We start from the raw sequence: 21,641 nt of genomic DNA on the forward strand, positions 1-21,641 counted from the left end.
TGTGGGAAAAGAAATGTCACAGAAGCAAATATCTGTATCCACTAGCATCCTGCATTTTTTTGTGATAAATAGCTCAAGATCAATTCTCTCTTATTTAACTGCTTAATTTCCCATGACATATAATGACTTGAACATTCTTGCAAGGATGATTTTTTTAAATTATATCATGACTATTGACTTCATAAGAAATACAAAGATGTATCATAAAAGTCATGACTTACATTTTTTTTTATCATTTTGCATCATGTACTACATATAGTATGTCGTTAATGGGTAAGAGAAAAGTTTGGGGTAAAATTATGTGAAATTTGCTTAAGAACCTTAAGAAGAATAGAAAAAAAAAAGGATATGCTTCTTCTTCCACATCACCTCCACCCACCTTCCCAAATACTGAGCTAATGTGACCAAGTACAACCATAGGTTGATGCCACCTACCCAGTTAAAAGAGCATTTGTGCCAATTTCTCACCTGATCTCACAACCATATTCTTCAACATCCCTTGGGAGACATCTTGGCCTAAATTCCACTCTATGCAAAAATAAGGCTCACAAATGTGCATAAGTTTTGTAGCTTCTTCATGCCTTTGCCAGTGGTAAGTTTGCATGCAGATTAATTTTCAATATATTTATCATAATGATATGATGAGTAATGTGAATGGACTTTTTTGGCTCCATGTGCAATGATTTCATTCCCCTGCCTTTTGTCAAATGCCATTAAGGGATCAAGTGCAGAAATCAACAAACTTTATGATTCACTAATATAATGTGAATATTCATTATGATATGAAATATACATACTTATGTTTATAACATATATATGTAATAGATATATAATCTACAACAGGTAAAGCTGTTACAGTTACATTCAAGTACAATGTTATTTTATGAATCCAACTAAAGATATTATCAGTTAGTATTCACGATGTACTTCTTTCAAGAATAGCCACATTAATATGCTATTTGAAAATTAAAATAAATTTGAAAACAAAAACCAGCTTTCATTACAATGACAGTGAAGATGTTTTTTGTTTTTTGTTTTTTGTTTTTTTTCAACATTTATTTATTTTTGGGACAGAGAGAGACAGAGCATGAACGGGGGAGGGGCAGAGAGAGAGGGAGACACAGAATCGGAAACAGGCTCCAGGCTCTGAGCCATCAGCCCAGAGCCTGACGCGGGGCTCGAACTCCCGGACCGCGAGATCGTGACCTGGCTGAAGTCAGACGCTTAACCGACTGTGCCACCCAGGCGCCCCAAAGATGTTTTTAAATATCAAGCCCAGAACTTTACCTTCTTTCTTGCTGTGTGCATCAAAAAAAAAAAAAAAAAAAAAAGATACAATCTCCAGCAACATCAAGAAAGCAGAGGAATGTTACTAGTTTCTTATTATCTATCAGCTATACATCATCAAAAACTAAAATAAACTGGGAGTTAGTCATGACAGTGATACACTCTTTTATTTATCTCTAAAACTTCAGGTTTTACTTCTGCACTTCCTTGTTTGCACTTACGTTTTTCACTTTTGTAGTTTGTGCATGAAAAAAGTTCTAATCTGTCTTTCATCAAATTGCTTGTTGAAGTTACACATTTCACTTTTTTTAATATAGTTTTTGTCTTCAAATAAAGACAGCTGCTTCAGAGACCTTTAAAAAGGCAAAGAAAATAAGGAAGCGATATACAAAATGATTGCATCTGGTGTACATAATTAATGAAATTCATTATGATTATATTGAGTGTGGAGGAAAAATGATATCAATTTATCAGTTAGATTATGTCGTCGTGAAAAATGCTGTTGAAAAAGTTCAAAAGGTGATGAAATCACAGGAATACAAAATGAAATCACAGCCAGGCACCAACAAAGACTCCATGGGCAGTGACGAGTATTGAGAACATAAGGGAAGGGAAACAAAACTGATATAAAAACAGGGAGGGGGACAAAACAGAAAAGACTCATAAATATGGAGAACAAACTGAGGGTTACTGGAAGGGTTCTGGGAGGGGGGATGGGCTAAAGGGGTAAGGGGCACTAAGGAATCTACTCCTGAAATCTTGTTGAACTATATGCTAATTTGGATGTAAATTTAAAAAAATAAAAAATAAAACAAGTTAAAAAAAAAAAAAAAGACATGTCAAAAAAAAAAAAGAAAGTTGAAACATATCCACAAGTCCAGGCAGGTGAAAATGCTGATGATGGAGCTTGAGAGACCCCTTTCAGCTAGCAAACAACAGGGTAAATTGGTTTTAGCTTCTAAGGAACTGAAGCAGAATACTATACAGAAATGGAATGTTTGAGTACACATACTTTTGTAGATCATAGATGTATACCATAGCTGCATGAAGTATCAAGTTTTATATACTTAGAATTCAGATAATATAAGATATCTGTCGTATTGGTATATACGTGTGGAGTGTAGATGAGGGACAAAGTATTCTTAACACTTTCTGTCCTTCAAATCAATATATATATTGGGTATAAACTGGAGACTTTCACTGGTAAGGTTAGCACCTGCAAGTTTGTATTTCTGTTAAAATATAAATGACAGTGGGTGGAAATCCTTTGGTTACTACATAACCAAAATGTTACATGGGCTGCTCCTAGAGAGGGACACACCAAGAAAACAGACTCTTAACTAAAGTGGAACAAACTGATGGTTACCAGAGGAGAGGTGGGTGGGGAGATGGATGAAATAGGTAAAGTGCATTAAAAGTACACTTATCATGATGAACACTGAGTGATGTATAGAATTGTTGAATCATTACATTGTACACCCAAAACTAATATAACACTGTATGTTTACTATACTGGAATTAAAATTAAAAATCTTAAAAAAGTGAAAAAATTAAAATAATGAGATTTTTAAGCTTTTTATGAGGAAAAAGAGTGGCTGCTTCTGAAGCTGAACAGGAAGGGAACAGTAGAGCAATCCACATTTACGGATAATAAGACAAAACACTTTTCCAAATTGTTCAAATATATACTCATGAATTTGTCAAAGTACTAGAGAATGAGAAAAAGAAAGTGAAGTAGAAGTGGAGAATTATTCTTAAGCCTTTCTATTTTTTTGTTTATTTTAATATTTCTTTTAGTGATTATCACAGTAGTTCCGGTTATTGTAAAGAAAATTGAAAACAGAGAAAACTATTTTGATTTACACTTAATTACCTGGCGGGTCACCTGGGTGGCTCAGTTGGTTGAATGAGTCTTGATTTCGACTCAGGTCATGATCTCACGGTTGGGATCGAGCCCCACATCAGGCCCTGCGCTGACAGTGTGGAGCCTGCTTGGGATCCTGTCTCTCTGCCTATCTCTCTCAGTCCCTCCCCCCTTTCTCTCTCTCTCTCTCTCTCAAAATAAATAAACATTTGAAAGAAAAATAAACTTAATAACCTAGCTAGATAATCACTATTTAGATTTTAATATATTTAGATATATTAAGATTTGATATATTCCCTTCTAATCTTTTATGCACATAATTTTTAATAGGATTATGCTATGTTTTCAGTTATTTCTCCAAATGACAATGTATAATGTTCACACACATACCTTTAAAAGAAACTTATTTTGGTATAAGTGAAAGCTCTGTTCTGTAAAGATTATGAATAAATAAAATTTATACGATTTTATTTTTTTAAGGCATTTTCATTTGGATCCACAAAATTGTGTTTTCCACCCCAGAGAAACAAATGGTTGCGACAATGAAATGTATGAGAATAACTCTGGATATACTACATACTAGGAAAATTGAATTAGAGGGAGTAAGGAACCACATTATTAATTAGATATTTGTCATTCTACTGCTAGTTGGAAAAACATTTTAAATGTAATTACTATTTGAACTAATTATCTGTTATTCATGGTTCTGCTATTTGGAAAAAATATCTTTCAGATATGATTTTTCATTGAAATATCTCAAATCCAAGATAGTAGAATCTATGAGAAAGTGTGAAACTGCTTCCTTCTGTTTTTCAAAATGACTGTCCCATATAATGTAATGAAGTTAAAAATTAACTCACAAACATGATGGTTTTTAAGTGGTACCTGTGGTGACAAACAAATGCTCAGAGGCCCTGTAGATTAAGCATCTGTCCTGAGAAGCTTTCATTAAAACCCTAAAGTCAGTCTGTCCTTCACTCCCATTGTCCCACAGCCCACCCCACCTCCTTTACCCAGATTGGTACCTCCTTTACCAACTTGTACAGTATCTAGTGTTCTCTTTTCCATTCTCACAACTATTACTGTAGCTCTTCTTACTACTATTGATTTTGACTATTATAATATTCCCTTCTTTTTCTTTCAGATCTCTGAGGTAACACAGATTAAGCTTCCTAATGATACTAGTTTCTTACTCAAAATTTTTAGTATGTTCCCACTCCTACTGAAGACACTTAAGCATTGTGTGTGTGTGTGTGTGTGTGTGTGTGTGTGTGTGTGTGTGTGTGTGCAGGTGTTGGCAATGGATGAAGGAAATGTATTTGAGGCTCTCCATAATCTTATTTTATTTTTCAGCATGATATCCCACTACAGACTTATCCAACATTTCATGTTGCTGTCAAACTTGTCCACATTTTTTACCTGATTACCTGGTCAATTCTACTTCAAAACATTCACTGAAAATATCTGCTATATACGGAGTATCCCACCAACTGCCATGTTTACCTGCCAAAATTCCACCCAAGCTCCAATTCCAGTTCATATACTATGTCTTCCATTGGACTTTGACCACTCTCCCCAACTCGCAATCTGTACATTGTCTTTCCCTCCTTTGCATACAACAGCACTTGAGATGGCACACATCACATTGTAACTTGGATTCTAGCTAGTTGTGCCATTTCCCAGTGTATAAACTGTCAAAGAATAAGGTCCTTGAAGGGCAAAGACTGAGACTTACTCTGTGTGTTTATCACAGTACCTTATATAACCTCACACATAGTGCATATACAACAAACTGTTGAGCTAATGATTAATAAATGAAGGAATTAATGGATAACTGTGAATAAAGACTGATTCATTCATTGCATTCAAAGTAGCTGGACCTGCTATAAAACATCAGTATTTTGCCAAGACACTTAGTTGCCTGTTTAGAAGACTTCATATGCAGAAGCATATTTCTAATTCATTCGATGCATGCTTGGTTATCTGTAAATAAATTACCTGCTCTGTAAATTATCCATGGCAACTTGAGACTTCCTTTGATGTAATGCTCTACCAGATAAGATTACTGAGTGGACAAAACAATGGAAGGAAGTTATGGTTGAGAATGAGGTTATGAGTATTCAGACACTTAGCAATCACAAAGAAAGTGCTATCACAAAATGAATTTGTTTGGGAGTGTTGTTTGTTTTTTTTTAAAAAATCACTTTGAATTAAGAATCTCTGCCAGATGCAGAAAATAAGAAGACTAAAAAGTTATAATGATAATTGTTCTGGTAGTTCTGTTATTATGTATGTACAAAAGCCCTACTATGTATCTGAGCAAATGTTATTTCTTTGGTTACATCTACACAAAAGGCAAATAAGTATGTGTCCTTTTGTTTTTCCTGTCACATCAATGCATGCAGCTGATAACTTTAAGAATATCTGCTTAGGAGTATCTCTAGTTTAATTTTATCAGTCTTACAAACAAACCCAAAAAAGATCTCAAAACTGACTTATAAAATGTATGTTTGTGCCATGTGTGAGAATGTAGAGAAAATCAGTGTATCAGTATGCTCATTCAACATTTATTACCTATTTACTCATCTGTATGTCACCAAAATTATAAGGTAGGATCTGAAAAGATGCATACTAGTGGGGAAAATCACCTCCTTTACCCAGAAGTAGATTGTACTCTGAGCTCAACAAGAGAGTAAGGATAGGGCAACAAAGTAATAGTTAACAGAGGAGGGATTATTCCAAAGGGTACTATCCATCCTCAGGTCTCTCCTGACTTGGAGGGTTTGGACAGTTTGAGTTGATCCTAAAACTACTGAGAAACTCTATTCTGTTGTTGGGTACACTTGGGACTCTTGGGACCATACATGCCTGTACATGGCAGAAAAATCTAGTGTGCTCCAAGAACCCATGCAAACTTCCCAGAAAGTCCTCAAAGAGGACCTAGCCCACGATGAGACTAAATCACTAGGCTGTACATTATAGAGGAGTCCCTATGAGAATCCTAGAACCCAGTCAGAGTTTAAACTCAGTATCAACAAGATCAAACCATCACCAGAGGTGATGACAGCTACAGGAAGAGCAATTTGAATAGAATCTTCCCAACCCATTGCAGATCATACAACCAAAATACCTATAAATTCAAATAAGAACTGGCCTCCCTGCTGCCATTATTGGCACAGCAAGGTGATCATTATCTTCTCCACTGTTTTCCATCAGTGTGATCAATACCTGGTGAGAAGAAAATGTGGCTGATTAGTTGCAACTTTGTATCAGCTCTGGGATCAAGTTAGGAACCAGGGACATTGCTATGTCACTACTCAGACTACAGCTCTGCGGATGGTCTGAGGTTTTGAACAAGTCGGTGATGACAAATTAGGGCGTGAAATTAAACTCAGGAAGTCATGCTAAGTACCAAGTGTTTCTGAGTTGAAAATATCCCTTTCAGAAAACAAAACACTTGAAAAAAATCATTTTTGTGTGAAGAACTGTCACTTATCTGCAGATTGTCTAATAGATTCAGAATGACCAATCTTATGATTACAAAAATTGTATTAGCTCTCTGTAGAATATTTTTATTCTTCTGTCATATTTTTAATTCGAGTTTTCAAGATTTAAAAAAAATTTTTTTAATGTTTATTGATTTTTGAGAGAGACAGAACGTGAGCAGGGGAGGGGCAGAAAGAGAGGGAAACACAGAATCTGAAGCAGGCTTCAGGCTCTGAGCTGTCAGCACAGAGCTCTATGCAGGGCTCAAACCCATGAACGGTGAGGCCATGACCTGAACCGAGGTCGGATGCTTAACCGACTGAACCACCCAGGCACCCCAGAGTTATCAAGGTTTTTTAATCTCAGGCTGAATGGTAACTTAAAATATTTCATCTCTGTAAAGAAAATTTTAGAAATCTGATTTATAAGGTTTTTCTTAATTCTAAAAATGTATGCTGATTCCATATCCATAAGAGTTGGTGGAAACAGATGTTAGTAAGAATAATATTAAATAGTGCCCATCTTCGCTGCTTATTAAGTAAGAGTTACTTCTCCTTTCTACCAAAGATCAGTTTGCTTGACTTCCTCTGATACTCAGATAGGATACAAAATTGGTTCACCTCAGTTTAGTTCCTCAAATGCAAATTAAAGAGTGCATGGTATATGTAAGGATAATACATTTCTCACTTTCATTATAAGTGATTTTCCCAAAACACAAACAAAACACTGGTCGTTGGTAACGAGTTCTGAGAATTGCTAAATCATCTCACTAAGCTATCTCTTTTGGTCTCTGCTCTATGCATGGGTTTTCTTGTTTGTTTTCTTTCATTTTTTTTTGTTTGTTTTTTTCTGCTCTGTACACGTTTAAATAATGGCTTAGAGTGTTCCCAGTCCATTTCTGGTCTAGTAATTAACCATTTTTACCCTGACTTTTTAACACTGCCTTCACTTAAATTACTCAGTATTATGCTATTCTTTCTGTACAAAGAAAATCCTACCCCCAAAAATAAATAAACAGGAATTTATGTAGCCCATAATATCAGAACTTGCATAGATGAGATAATTAACAAACACCAAGGACCATATCTGTGTAGTGTGGAATTTAGGAGCAATGAAACCCCAGGAAATGGAAGGAGCATTGTAGGGAAAGAAGATCTAGAGGCTGTTTCATTAAGGGTGTGAGTGTTAGAACCGCTGCAATTTAGATGAGGTATTATCAATAGAGGGAGGGTATTGCAGGTATGAGATCATATTTGAGGATTTTTCCAGAGGCAGATATTCCCAGAATGCAATAACCATCTCAGTATTGATTGAAAAAATACTATTTAACCTTTATCTATCCCTGAATTTTATCCTTGTAAACAGTCCTATAAAGTATGGACCCTGCTGTTTTCCTATTTTATGGATTAGGAACTTGAAAATATAAGAAATTAAGTAATATAACAGACATACAGAGGCAGAACCATGATTCTAACGCTGATTGTACTTTTAACAACTACACCAGAGTTTCCCAACATATTTTATATTGTGACACATGTAGAGCATGATAACACTTCTGAAGCAACGAGGGTTAAGGGAGAATACACTCAGTATCCTTTACCTAACCTCCAGGCTGATAGGAATCAAGATCTTGGCACAGTAGGAACTTATTTGTGGCAAAACCCACAGCTTATCAGCTGGTAAATTTGTACCATGCTACCATGCCTGTATATTGGGATTTAGTGGGAAATACAGTAGGATAGGTAAGATAAATACAAATTACAGAAGGTCATATAAAAAGCAGGTGAAGTAATTTGGAATTTATTTGATGATGATAGAGTTCTTGAAGAGTGACAGTATTTAAAATCTGAATAACTATGTTTTGAGAATGGTTTGAAAAGAGCAAAGACTTAAAGACAGTTCATGTACCTGTTGACAATTCAAAACTACTAGGGAGATAGCAGTAAGGATGAAAAGAAAGAAGATATGGAAAACACTGAGGGAGAAAAATATTGGCAAGTTGATGACAATTTGAATATAGAGTCTAAAGTATATGGGAGGTTCCAAGATAAAGGCAAGCTGAGAGCAAGATACTTAAGGAATGGCATCTTTGGGAAGAAAAGCTAGTTTAAGACATGGTGAGATATAGGAAGCATCAAGTGTCTTATTGAGGATACCACATTAATGAAGTTAGAGAACTAGCTGAAGTTTCTGGCTATTGGAGAGGCAGAGATTGGATCTATATCCAATAGATGTTTTAAAACCACAAGTCTAGGAGTAATGCTAGAAGATGACGTACAAAACTCCCAGGACAAGCAAAGGAGAAATGCTAACCAAGGAGGGAGGGAGTGGAAATCAATCTGTGGAAAAGAAAAAATAACATAATTGCAACATTAGAAAAGAAATATGAGTTCATGTTGTTTAATTACCCGTGCATGAGCTCCTTTGACACAATGCCTGCCATATAAATACCCTGCTTATATTTGAGTATTTTCTTTTTTTTCTTTTTATTTATTTTTAATTTTTTAATGTTTATTTATTTTTGAGAGAGAGAGAGAGAGAGCACGAGCAGGGGAAGCACAGAGAGAGAAGGAGACACAGAATCTGAAGCAGGATCCAGGCTCTGATCTATGAGCACAGAGCCCAACATGGGGCTCGAACCTGCAAAACATGAGATCATGACCTGAGCCAAAGTTGGATGCTTAACTAACTGAGCCACCCAGGCGCCCCGAGTACTTTCTTTTTTTTAATGTTTTTAAATTTATTTTTGACAGAGAGCACGAGTGGGGGAGGGGCGGGGAGGGAGACAGGGAATCCCAAGCAGGCTCCACACCATCAGCACAGAGCCTGATCCAGGGCTGGAACCTACAAACCATAAGATCATGACCTGAGCTGAAAGCTGAAATCAAGACTCAAATGCTTAACCAACTGAGCCACCCAGGCACCCCTATATTTACATACTTTCAATGATGGGAAATTTGCATTCTCCTGGGAGGAGTTCATTATGTCTTTGGAAAGCTCTAGGGTTGTATATGTGTGTGTGTGTGTGTGTGTGTGTGTGTGTGTGTGTGTGTGTGTTATGTACACACACACACACACACACACACACACACACATATATACATATGTGTATGTATATATGTACACACACACACACATACATATATACATATGTATATATGTATGTGTGTGTGTGTGTGTGTGTGTGTGTGTGTATAGTTCATGGAAATTTGTTTCCTTTAACCTCTAATACACTCTTTTTTTATAATTTTTTATAGTTTATTTATTTATTTTGAGAGATAGAGCAGGGAATGGGCAAAGAGAGAGAATCTGAAGCAGACTCTGCACTGCCTGTGCAGAGCCCAACGTGGGGCTCGAACTCACAAACAATGAAATAATGACCTGAGCTGAAATCGAGAGTCGGACACTTGCCTGACTGAGCCACTCAGGCGCCCCTGTTTCCTCTAACTTCTGTTCATTAGCTGCAGTTGTGGGACAAAATAAGACCAGCTGCCATTTCACAAAATAGCTTTTCACATATCTATAAACAGTTGTCAGGTAATTTCCCCTTCTTGCTTTTTTTCCTCCCTCCAAAATGTTAAATATGGGAATGAATAGTTCTCTGTATGTGTCCCAAAACTATCGCACTCATATTTAGCTTGTTTTTATAGTTGACATATAACTACATTAGTTTCAGGCATAAACAATGATTTGGTATTTGTATATACTGTGAAATGATCACAGTAAGTCTAGCTGACATCTACACTCATACTTTCAAAGGTGCCCCTTCGACTTACAATTTTTTTAATGTTTATTTATTTATTTTCAGAGAGAGAGAAAGAGAACACAAGCAAGGGAGGGTCAGAGAGAGAGGAGAGAGAGAATCCCAAGCAGATTCTGTGCCATTAGTGCAGAGCCTAACACAAGGCTCGATCTCCCAAACCATGATATCATGACCTGAGCCGAAATCAAGAGCAGGATGCTTAAAAGACTGAACCACCCAGATGCCCCTGACTACAATTTTGGCTTTGTGGAAAAGACTTAGCCATGAATTTAGATATATTGAATTCTAGATTATTTCCCTGTCATTTCTTACTGTGATATCTCACCTACAAAGTCATATCATGGTATCATCTCACTTATCATTTCTCACCTTCCTAGGCTCCAGAATCCTAACATCTTTGGTCTGTTCCCCATAAGTAATCACTATTTTATCTCTACGGTCATCTTATATGCCCTTCTAATTCCAATTTTCCCAAGTTTAAGGCTAGTAGCCGCAGAAGCCAAAAAGGGGAAAGTTACAAAAAGGAGGGGTTAGCCAACAACAACAAAAAGAAAACCAGGAAAAATAAATAATTAGAGAAGGTTTTCAGACCTGACTGTATGGAAGGTATTGGTAGCTTACCAGAAAACCAATCTCAGTAGTAAGATAGATCTCCCTTTCTTACACTACAGATCTTTGAGACGAAGAATGACAGAGTCCTACAAATTGAAATGCAGACGTGAAAAATTGAGTTGCTTTTATAAAAACATGCAATCCATTGCATTTATTACCTAGGAGCAATTTTTGTTGATTTTACTGATCACATATATATTGGCAATAATATCTTACTTGGGGATGGTGTTTACATTTTGTATCATATTCCCATATATCTTATTTGAGCCTTATAATAGCGATGTAAGATTTCAAAGATGAGAACACCAGCTGTCTGAAAACTTGTCTGAGACCACCCAATATACAGATCTAAATACACTGCTTTGCCTACCTTTCCTTGAGACATGTCTGTGACTTGGCTGATGTAAGGATTCAAATGTGGTAGAAGCTAACTCTCCTGTATGGAATCAGAATTCATGAACTTGGTCTTACAAGGATTGACTCTACCCAACTTACTGAACTAGCTGTTAAAAATACATAGCGCCATCAGGGCACCTGGGTGGCTCACCAAGAGCATCCAACTCTTGGTTTTAGCTCAGGTCATGATCTCAGTGGGATCGAGCCCCAAATCAGACTCTGTGCAGACAGTGCAGAGCCTGCTTGGGATTCTCTGTCTCCCTCTCTGCCCCTCCCCTGATTTGCAGTTCAGCTCTCGCTCTCTCTCTCTCTCTCTCTCTCTCTCAAAGTAAATAAATAAACTTAAAAACAACAATTAGTCCCGGTACAGTGAAAGCAATGATATAGGTAAACAAAATTAGTAGTAGTACCAGTAGGATCCGAATATCCCATGATAAAATTAACAAATACTTGATTGCCTACAACATGCCAAGTACTGCACCTTTTTATCTCCTTTAATCCTCAGGACACCTTAAGAGGTATTTTTTGCCTCATTTACACATGAGTAAACCATGTAAACTGAGAACCTCTCCAGTGTACTGGAGCAGAGAGCAAGCATGTGAATCAGGATTTGGTTTGCTTGTGAATCCCAAGCACCAAATAACTTCTTTTTTTTTTTAATTTTTCTGTGATGGTGGGAATAAAAAGCAGCACAAAAAGGTTATTAATTCATCCTTGAAGGATATGAATATGCTCTATGTAGATAGTCTTTGTCCCATTTCCTCCCACTTTCAACATCAATTCTTCAGTATCATAACTTCCAGTCTCTCAAACCCATCCTTTCCCCATGATACATGAACCACGAGATGTCTTCACTCTCCTTCCAGCTCAGAGTCTAGACCTTATGACCAACTGTTTTCACACTGTGTTCCCTGATGCGTTAGAATCCTTCACTCCTTTGTCCTTCCCATTTCTGACTTCCTGATCTCAAGATCATGCGTTAGATTGTGCTACAGTTGCTCTCTGACTGCTGAATGCTGCTGCCTCCAGTCAGTGTTAAGGATGTCCACTGTAAATTTGTGCTCTCTAATCTTACCAAGGACCTCACGGCTGCTCCCCGGTTCTAATAGTCATGCTTGAACAATTTCCCATCACATTCTCCAAGTGGCTTTTTCTAATTACTTACAGCCTCTCTAATACCTTAACCCCATGCCTTCCTGCCTTCTGTTGAACATACACATTGTCTGCTATGTCAGGAAAGATAAGAAGACCCCTCCCCAGACCCAGCTACTGCAACCCCTCTGCCTCCACCATTTTCACTTAGCATTTTCCCTCTACCTCTTGCTCACAGGGAAAGCGTGTGTTTACCTCCTGTGTATTTTTTCCCCATACTTTGTTGACTTCTCAAGAAATCTTCATTTAACAATGAGGTGTTCTCTTGCCTATTTTTTTAAACTTTCACCTGTCTATGGCCCCTTCAGTTCTGCTTATGAACAAGTCCAGGTTTTCCCTGTTAAAAATGAAATGAAATGAAAATTAAAAATTAAATTTTCTCTAGTCTGCTATTCTTTCACTGCTATGCTGCATTTCTCGAAAAGAGAGAGAAATTATATCTGTTCACTTGTTTACTTGAGCACTAACTTCTCATCCACTGCTTAATACATTTCAATATGACTTCCACCTACATGTATTCTAATCATTTTTAGCTTAGTAAAGTGAATTCTAAGAATGAATGCCAACGTCTGAAGCATGATAATTAGTTTTGAGTAAAGATTGACATCCAAATTAGGTAATTACAAACATAGCTGTACCTGTAATGACTGTGCTCAAAGATTATTTAGTTGGGGAGGGGTATGGCACGGTGGAGGAGGTGGGGGGCCTTCTGTGCCTGGAGGGATGGTGGGTGCCAGCCGAGCCCCAGGCAGCCCCCTGTCCTTCCCGAGCCAGACCCCCGTTCTGTGACTTCCAGGGTAACCTGAGGCCCGTGCCAGGCAGAACCTCCATTTCCAGGCTGGGTAACAGTCAGGAGTGCTTGAGCCGAACTGAATGTTGACAGTTTTCAGGCATTTCTACCACAATATTGGAATTGAACACATTGGCCAAATAAAATTCAAATTTTACAAAAAAAAAAAAAAATGTAGGCAGGGAAGAGATGAGATAGATCAGAAAGATTTGCCAAAAGAAAAGGGGGGTGGGGAAGAGCATGGAATATGGGAAGAGAAGGTTAAGAGGCTGTCTCAAAATAATAGGGATGATTGCCTTTGGGAGTTACATACTGTAAATGGTGTCTGTTACCACAGACGGCATAGAATGCAAGTAAGGTCCCCTGCATCTCTACACATTCTGCAGACTGAGAGGCTCCAGTTTCCTCCCCAGAGTCACAACATTGTTTCAGATTCTTTTTTTTAAAACCTTTTATTTATTTTTGAGACAGGGAGAGACAGAGCATGAACGGGGGAAGGTCAGAGAGAGAGGGAGACACAGAATCGGAAACAGGCTCCAGGCTCTGAGCGGTCAGCAGAGAGCCCGACGCGGGGCTGGAACTCACGGACCGCGAGATCATGACCTGAGGTGAAGTCGGACGCTTAACCAACTGAGCCACCCAGGCGCCCGTTTCAGATTCTTAATACCTAGGTGATCGTAATAGTTGCTCAAATGCGTACCTGCCTCCAGGTTCTTTTCTCTCCTTGGTAATTCACCCCACATGCTGATGCTATTGTCTGATTTTCTTTGCGTATAGCAAGAACTAAAGAAAATGTGAATGAATGAATGAATGAATGAATGAATGAATGAATGAAAAAAATCCCCAGATTACATGATCAATATGACCTTCATGAAGATTTTTTTCAGTGATAAATTATTTTTAAAAAAAAAGAACTTACGTAGAGAAAAAATACTATTCTACCAGAGCCAAGAAGCCTTGGCAAGAGAGGGGGTTGGGAGCAGTGGAGGTCATTTTAAGATATGTGAAACCAAACCAAAACAAAAACCTGATTTTCTTTTTTTTTTTTTAATTTATATATGAAATTTATTGTCAAATTGGTTTCCATACAACACCCAGTGCTCATCCCAAAAGGTGCCCTCCTCAATACCCATCACCCACCCTCTCCTCCCTCCCACCCCCCATCAACCCTTAGTTTGTTCTCAGTTCTCAACAGTCTCTTATGCTTTGGCTCTCTCCCACTCTAACCTCTTTTTTTTTTTTTTTTCCTTCCCCTCCCCCATGGGTTCCTGTTAAGTTTCTCAGGATCCACATAAGAGTGAAACCATATGGTATCTGTCTTTCTCTGTATGGCTTATTTCACTTAGCATCACACTCTCCAGTTCCATCCACGTTGCTACAAAAGGCCATATTTCATTTTTTCTCATTGCCACGTAGTATTCCATTGTGTATATAAACCACAATTTCTTTATCCATTCATCAGTTGATGGACATTTAGGCTCTTTCCATAATTTGGCTATTGTTGAGAGTGCTGCTATGAACATTGGGGTACAAGTGCCCCTATGCATCAGTACTCCTGTGTCCCTTGGATAAATTCCTAGCAGTGCTATTGCTGGGTCATAGGGTAGGTCTATTTTTAATTTTCTGAGGAACCTCCACACTGTTTTCCAGAGCGGCTGCACCAATTTGCATTCCCACCAACAGTGCAAGAGGGAAAAACCTGATTTTCTTAAAACTTAAACATTAAGGAAAGGACTAAGCATGCACACACACACACACACACACACACACACACACACACAATTTCCAGAATTTAATTTGCTAAATACTATTTGGTGGTCTGCTTTTCACAGAAAGCTAGAAGTTATATGGAAGTAGAAGTTTATTCAAGTCATAAATGGTAAAAATCTCAACGTATACCGATTAGACTGTAAGTAGCCAGTTAAAAAAGTAGAGTGCAAATAAAATTTGTGAATTCAGCTTATTCTTGTCACTAGGTGACAGACACCTATGTCAATCACCAATAATTTTATAGAATCACTCAGTTCCCAAGCTTTTATTTCCCATAAGATAAAAATGCATTGAAATTATGAATATTTTACAATGCAATTTTATTATTAAAATCATTTTCTCTGCACAATTATTCTGTTGGAAAAATCATGTCTATGTTTTATTACCATGCTTTCATTTATAATTTAGCAGTTGTGGTTAGTGTAAAATATGTCAGTTTAAGAATTAATTCTTTTCATAATGGCATAATATTATTTTTTATTTCTAGTAGATATTTGAAGCTGGTATTTAGTTCTTAAGTTCGTTTTCAACAATCTATCTCAACATGATTTGAAAAGAGTCTTGGGGTTCAACTTGGGTTGGGATAATTTAGCAAAGGTGCAAAATGCTAAAATCATGTAAAAATAAGTCTTGTGAAATAGTAATGAAAACGAAATAAGCTTTTGATTTTCCCTGTGAGAGATAACCTTAATTTTATGAAGAAATGAAATTACTGGTGATGCTTCAGGTAACAGTTTCTGCAAAAGATTTTAGAAAGGAATATGTAAGACATAGGAAGTTGAACTACAATCAGTAAACTGTTCAGGTCAGGTTGAACTCAGTAATCAACAAGGTCTTTGTTTAAATCTTCTTATGAATAAATTACTTTTTTCACATCAGTAAAAAAAAAAAAAAAATCAGACCTCAGAATCATCCTGGCAGCTGTGCAGCAGTTGATGTGGTCTTTTTTTAGTAAAGAATTATCAGATGGCATTAATTGCAAATTTTTCTTTTTCAAATGAGAGATTTTGCCGCTCAGCAGGCTTCAATGCCAGGCCAGGAGAGACTTTTGTTTTTATTGTCTGCTTCTCTATGTAACCTTTACTTCAACTTTTGTTACTTGCAGTTGTTGGCGTAATATATTTTGTAAACTTCGTTTTATTATTGTTGGTAATAATATTCAGGTACTGTCTTTAACTCAGAATCACCATATTTAAGGCAAGGGTAAGCAAATGTTTCCTGTAAAAAGGCAAGTAGTAAATATGTTAGTGTTTGTGGCCATATGGTCATTGCAGCAACTCCGAATTCTATAGTTATAGTACAAACACGGCTCTAAACAGTACATAAACAAATGTTTGTGGGTGTGTTTCAGTAAAACTTTATTTACAAAAAGATGTGGCAGTAAGAATTGGGCCATAGTTTGCTGACCCCTAACCTAAAGGAGTATCTTTGTGTGGATGCAGAGAGATGAGAGGTTCAAGGACATAAGAAATATCAACCTCTCATGCTATATAATTCATTAGGTTTCAGTGGCTCCAAAAATAAATATTGCAAGCAAATGAAGTGCTATAGAAATCCAGATTTGCTTTCACTGTTTGCTCTTATAGTTATAGTTTGTTAATGAAATAATCTTACTCAACAAACATCTACTGAGCACCTATCATGAGATTAATACTCTATTGACAAGTGTGATACAAAGTATACACTTTCATATTAAAGAATAAACTCTCAGTAATTTTTAATTTTTCCCCAGCACATCAGCCTCTTATATATGCTGCTATATCCAACACTACTACTTTCTACCTCAGTTCAGGAGAACGAGGACTCTGACTTTGAACTTCCCTAGGCTCTCATCTCATCACTCCCACCCTAAGGACTTCAGAAGTCAGTGTTCCTTTTTTATTATATTATTTTTACTTAAGAAAAAGAGATTCAAGGAGTTCCTGGATGGCTCAGTTGGTTAAGCACCCAACTCTTGATCTCAGCTCAGGTCTTGATCTCAGGGTTGTGAGTTCAAACTCCACACTGGGCATGAAGCCTACTTAAAAAAAGAAAAAAAAGAAAAAGAAAAGAAGAGAAAAAGAGATTCAAAACTCTAGTGTACTGTGTCATACTTCTTTATTTTGAGCTTAGGGAAGGGCTTGGTTTCAATTCCTGTATCTTACTGCAGTAACAATTAGAGCAACCATTTCATTTCCCCTGGGAGACAGCTGAGATTGATAAATACGTTTTAAAAATCCATTCTTTAAAACTTATGCTTCTGGAGAATAGGGCATATAGACCTAAAAGGAAAGAGCAGCAATTCAAACATTCTTCAAGCCTGCCGCTGTGACTCAGCTCAAAAAAGTAACTCTACAGATTTTTTTTTTGGAAATGCGCCGTTCATATTTTTAAAAGATTTCAAAAAATACTTCTAATCAAATTTATTAACAACTTCTAAATCACAAGCATTATTGAAGTACTGAGATTTGAATTACAATCTTGAGGTATGAAAAGCTTATCCCATCTAATGTGGAAATAAACTTTTTTTAATTTGTAGATGAACATAATGAAGATTTCATAGACTGTGAGTCTATGACATTCAAGTTCATAAGAATTCAGTAAACCAGTTGAATTCTGAATTCCTTGGAAGATGTAGTAATTAACATTTTAAAGCAATAGAATTCACTGTACTTGAACTTTATGCGACCAACAATCTTTGTGACTGTTAAACAATGGTGATTATTGACAGTTTAGGTCATTAATTGGGACCAAATATATGTGCATCTTCCTGGGAAAATCTTTGTAATATTTCCAATCTGAACTTTCAATACTCACTTTATTCTTTGGTAACATGTTAAAATTTTTCAGAATTCTTCTACATAGATACTAAATTATATATCATGCTTCTATAAAGCTGTCACCAAAATAAAACAGCAAAATTGTCAGGTTAAAACATTCCTTACAATGCTTGTATATATGAAATCAAGCTGATGCTCACAGACACTGACGTATTAAATAGATTAAGCTGAGGATATGCCTCAATAGTTGTGCCGTTAAAACTGGCATTAGTATCAGAATGATATGATAGTGCATTTTTGAGTTACTAGTATCTAATGCTTAACAATATGAGCATGAGTAGCAAGTGAAAGGAAATTAATATTGGGCATAGATTCCATTCTAGCATCAAGTTGGAGTCAAATGTCCATGCTTTCTAATTCTTAGGTTGCAGTTTCTAATACAGTCTCGTATGAGTGAGGGAAGTAATCCACTGGGGAGCAATGTCCTCTGGGAGAGCTCATCCTGACTGCCTTGTCCTTCCCCAGGATCTGTCACTGTGAGGGGGATGAAGAGAGCCCCCTCATCACACCCTGTCGTTGCACCGGCACCCTGCGCTTTGTCCACCAGTCCTGCCTCCACCAGTGGATCAAGAGCTCAGACACGCGCTGCTGTGAGCTCTGCAAGTATGATTTCATCATGGAGACTAAGCTCAAACCCCTCCGGAAGGTATAGTATTGGCAGGAGTTGGTTTGAAAGAGAGCACTTGCAAGCAGGCATGTTTTAAGAATCCATTTCTTTCCCCAATAGAATTTGGTAATATGCTAATAACCACGTAGATACATGTCTTGTGTTGGGCTCAGTATGTAAAACATCCAAGTGTTTGCAAATAATCCTTTATCTCCGTTTTATGTACTGGGCCTCTGATTTTATGTCAATTCCTCCAAATTAAAAAAAAAAAAAGCCTGTGTGTGTGTGTACGATGTATGTGTTTGTGTGAGATATATATATATATATATATATATATATATATATATACACACACACACACAACAAATATACTAGTAATTCGGAGAATTGAACGGATGGAAACTTGAGTACATGGTACTTACTGAGGTCAATTCTCTGGAAGGTTAGAATAATAGCTTACATTAAATAATATGAACTCATCTAATTTCTTGATAATCAGGCATTAGGTAATAGAAGAGAATGTTTTCTTCCATAAGATGTGAACTCTTTCTTTGGCCTTTATTTGGGGATTTTATTTAGTTCATGTATAATTACAGTAGATAGAAAAAGTATTATTTTCCATATTGTGCATCAAGCTGTAAGGGAGATGTAAGTATATTTTTATCTATAAAATGTAGATAATCTTAAATATAATCTATAAAATAGATAATCTATAAAATATAGATAATAACTTAATCTCCAAATTCCTCATTTACATTTCTCTAAAGAAGGAAGGTAAGAATATAAGTCAAATATAATTAGCATCTCATTCAAAGCTAGCAAAGGACAACTTGGGAAGGACACAAATGAAGACCATGAACTTTATGTAATTCATGCCTTATAGTTGTGGCCCTGGATTTTAGCATGTAACTTCTCTTTTTACCTAACTTCAGCCTTACATATATGGATGTCTCAATTTCCAAAGGAGAGTCTAGAGACTGCAGTTTAAATAATGAATGTGCCTAGAGCTGCTTTTTCATTTAAATTAAATGCAAAACAAAAGTGGATGAAAAGAACATTGCTTAGAAGTTAACATGAGGAGGGGCACCTGGGTGGCTCAGTTGGTTGAGCCTCCGACTTCACCTCAGGTCATGATCTTATGGTTCATGAGTTCAAGCCCCATGCTGGGCTCTGTGCTGACAGCTTAGAGCCTGGAGCCTGTTTCAGATTCTGTGTCTCCCTCTCTGTCTGCCTAGCCCCTGCTCATGTTCTGTCTCTCTGAAAAATAAACATTAAAAAAAAGAAAGAAAGAAACATGAGGAGGTCCAGGATGAGGAGGGATGTAAAGCAAAAAAAGAATATTCCAATAGGATTCTGATTGGTTCCTGCCCATTGCAATTCTTCATTAATTCTGTAAATCCTGGAAAGGGAAAATAGCATTTCTTGCCTTTGCACAATTTTGATTTTTAAAGTCTCCAAATGGTTTATAGATGTCAAAACTGATGTTCAAATGCCTTTGGGCTATGCAGTGTCTTTTTTTAATGTATGGGGTAACTTGGGTGACAAAAGGTGGCACTCTGTTCCTCCAGGTCCCAGAGCAATCAATGCCAGAAATAGAAATGGACCCTTACTCTTTGTCCTTTGCCTCATCCATTGAACAGATGCTGTGTGATGTCTGGAGTAGCTAAATAACACATTGTGCTCTGTGATTCTGTAAATTTCTCTTCATACCCCTCAGGGAACTACAAATTGTTTCATAGCATCTGTAGATTTCTCCATGGGTTTCTTTTTTCAACTTGCATCCATATAAAATTTTCATTTCAACTTTGTCAAGTGTAATATTTCATTTCAAGAGCAACAATCTAGGATAAAAAAAAATTCAGATTTTCTTTTCTTCATGCTATCTATCCCTCCCCTATTTTTGTGTAATAAACATTACACGATGCTGTATGGAACTTGAAAAGTCTTCTTCTACCTTCAGATTTTGTGGAATCATCCCTTATATACAACTTTGATCCTTTCTTAGTATACCATTCCCAATAATTTACAACCTTATCACGAAATCCCTTTCTTCTCAACTAAACTATTTATAAACTAGAGAATGGCAGTGAATACATCTGTCTTTTTTAATCTTCTTAATAATGACTATGTTGTTGCAACCTAGTGGGCACCTACTAGCTGTCAATTCATGAAATACCCTACTTTCTTTTTAAAAACATTTCCTTTGTCATAAATATTAATGAAGGACAGCATCTCAACATCCGCCAGTTTTAATAGCATGTGTATATGTATAGAGGATGTTAGAATCTAATCCAGAAGTTGCTTCCTGACAGCCCACAGATGTGTTTTATTTGACCCACGGGCCTTAAAATTTGAATTAGTTATCAACATTTAGATGTGTGATTATTTCATGTAAAATTCCACATATTTGTATTTGTTTGAAAACCTACAGTATCTAGCTTTACTGGAACCACATTTCCATAGGGCAACATCTAAGGGGTAGCTAAGTGGAGCTAAATGGTGTTTAGTGCCTTTAAAAGGCTATTTGCATTCAAGTTCTCTGCATTTCTCACTGTCCCTCCCTCTCTAGTCCTGACACCTTGTGCCATCCCCACTTATCTTTTTTTTTATTTTTTTAATGTTTATTTATTTTTTGAAAGGGAGACAGAATGCAAGCAAGGGAAAGGCAGGGAGAGAGGGAGACACAGAATCTGAAGCAGGCTCCAGGCTCCAAGCTGTCAGCACAGAGCCTGATACAGGGCTGGAACCCATGAACCATGAGATCCTGACCTGAGCCAAAGTCTGAAGCTTCACTGACTGAGCCGCCCAGGCCCCACCCTCATTCCCACTCATCTGAATGCCTCTGTGGCTCTAGTGTTAGGATCTGAATTTTCAACTCCTGATCTAACATGAGCCCTAGATATGAGAAACATACATTCTGTCCCTGTCTCTATGATTTATAGGTTTTAAAAACCTAGAAGTATTCCAAACTTTTACTTTCTTCTTTAAAAGTATGGGGCATTAGCATAATACTTAAATGACAGTATCCAAAACAACTTCAGATTCTGAAGTGATATGAACTATACAGATATAAGGCATGTGTAAACTGTTCTAGA

General features: G+C 36.9%; 1 protein-coding gene across 10 annotated transcripts in view; it reads left to right on the forward strand.

The window, feature by feature from the left end:
* MARCHF1 (membrane associated ring-CH-type finger 1) overlaps positions 1-21,641 on the forward strand; it is an 892,783-nt gene that overhangs the window by 816,539 nt on the left and 54,603 nt on the right. For all 10 annotated transcript variants that reach the window (XM_086703934.1, XM_086703938.1, XM_086703941.1 and 7 more), the window contains one exon: positions 18,405-18,585. In XM_086703934.1, coding sequence (XP_086560060.1) covers positions 18,405-18,585 — 181 coding nt within the window. The remainder of the gene's footprint in view (positions 1-18,404; positions 18,586-21,641) is intronic.

The sequence above is a fragment of the Puma concolor genome, chromosome B1, assembly GCF_028749965.1.
Source record: "Puma concolor isolate L17-30 chromosome B1, mPumCon1.1.hap2, whole genome shotgun sequence".
NCBI classification, from domain to species: Eukaryota; Metazoa; Chordata; class Mammalia; order Carnivora; family Felidae; genus Puma; species Puma concolor.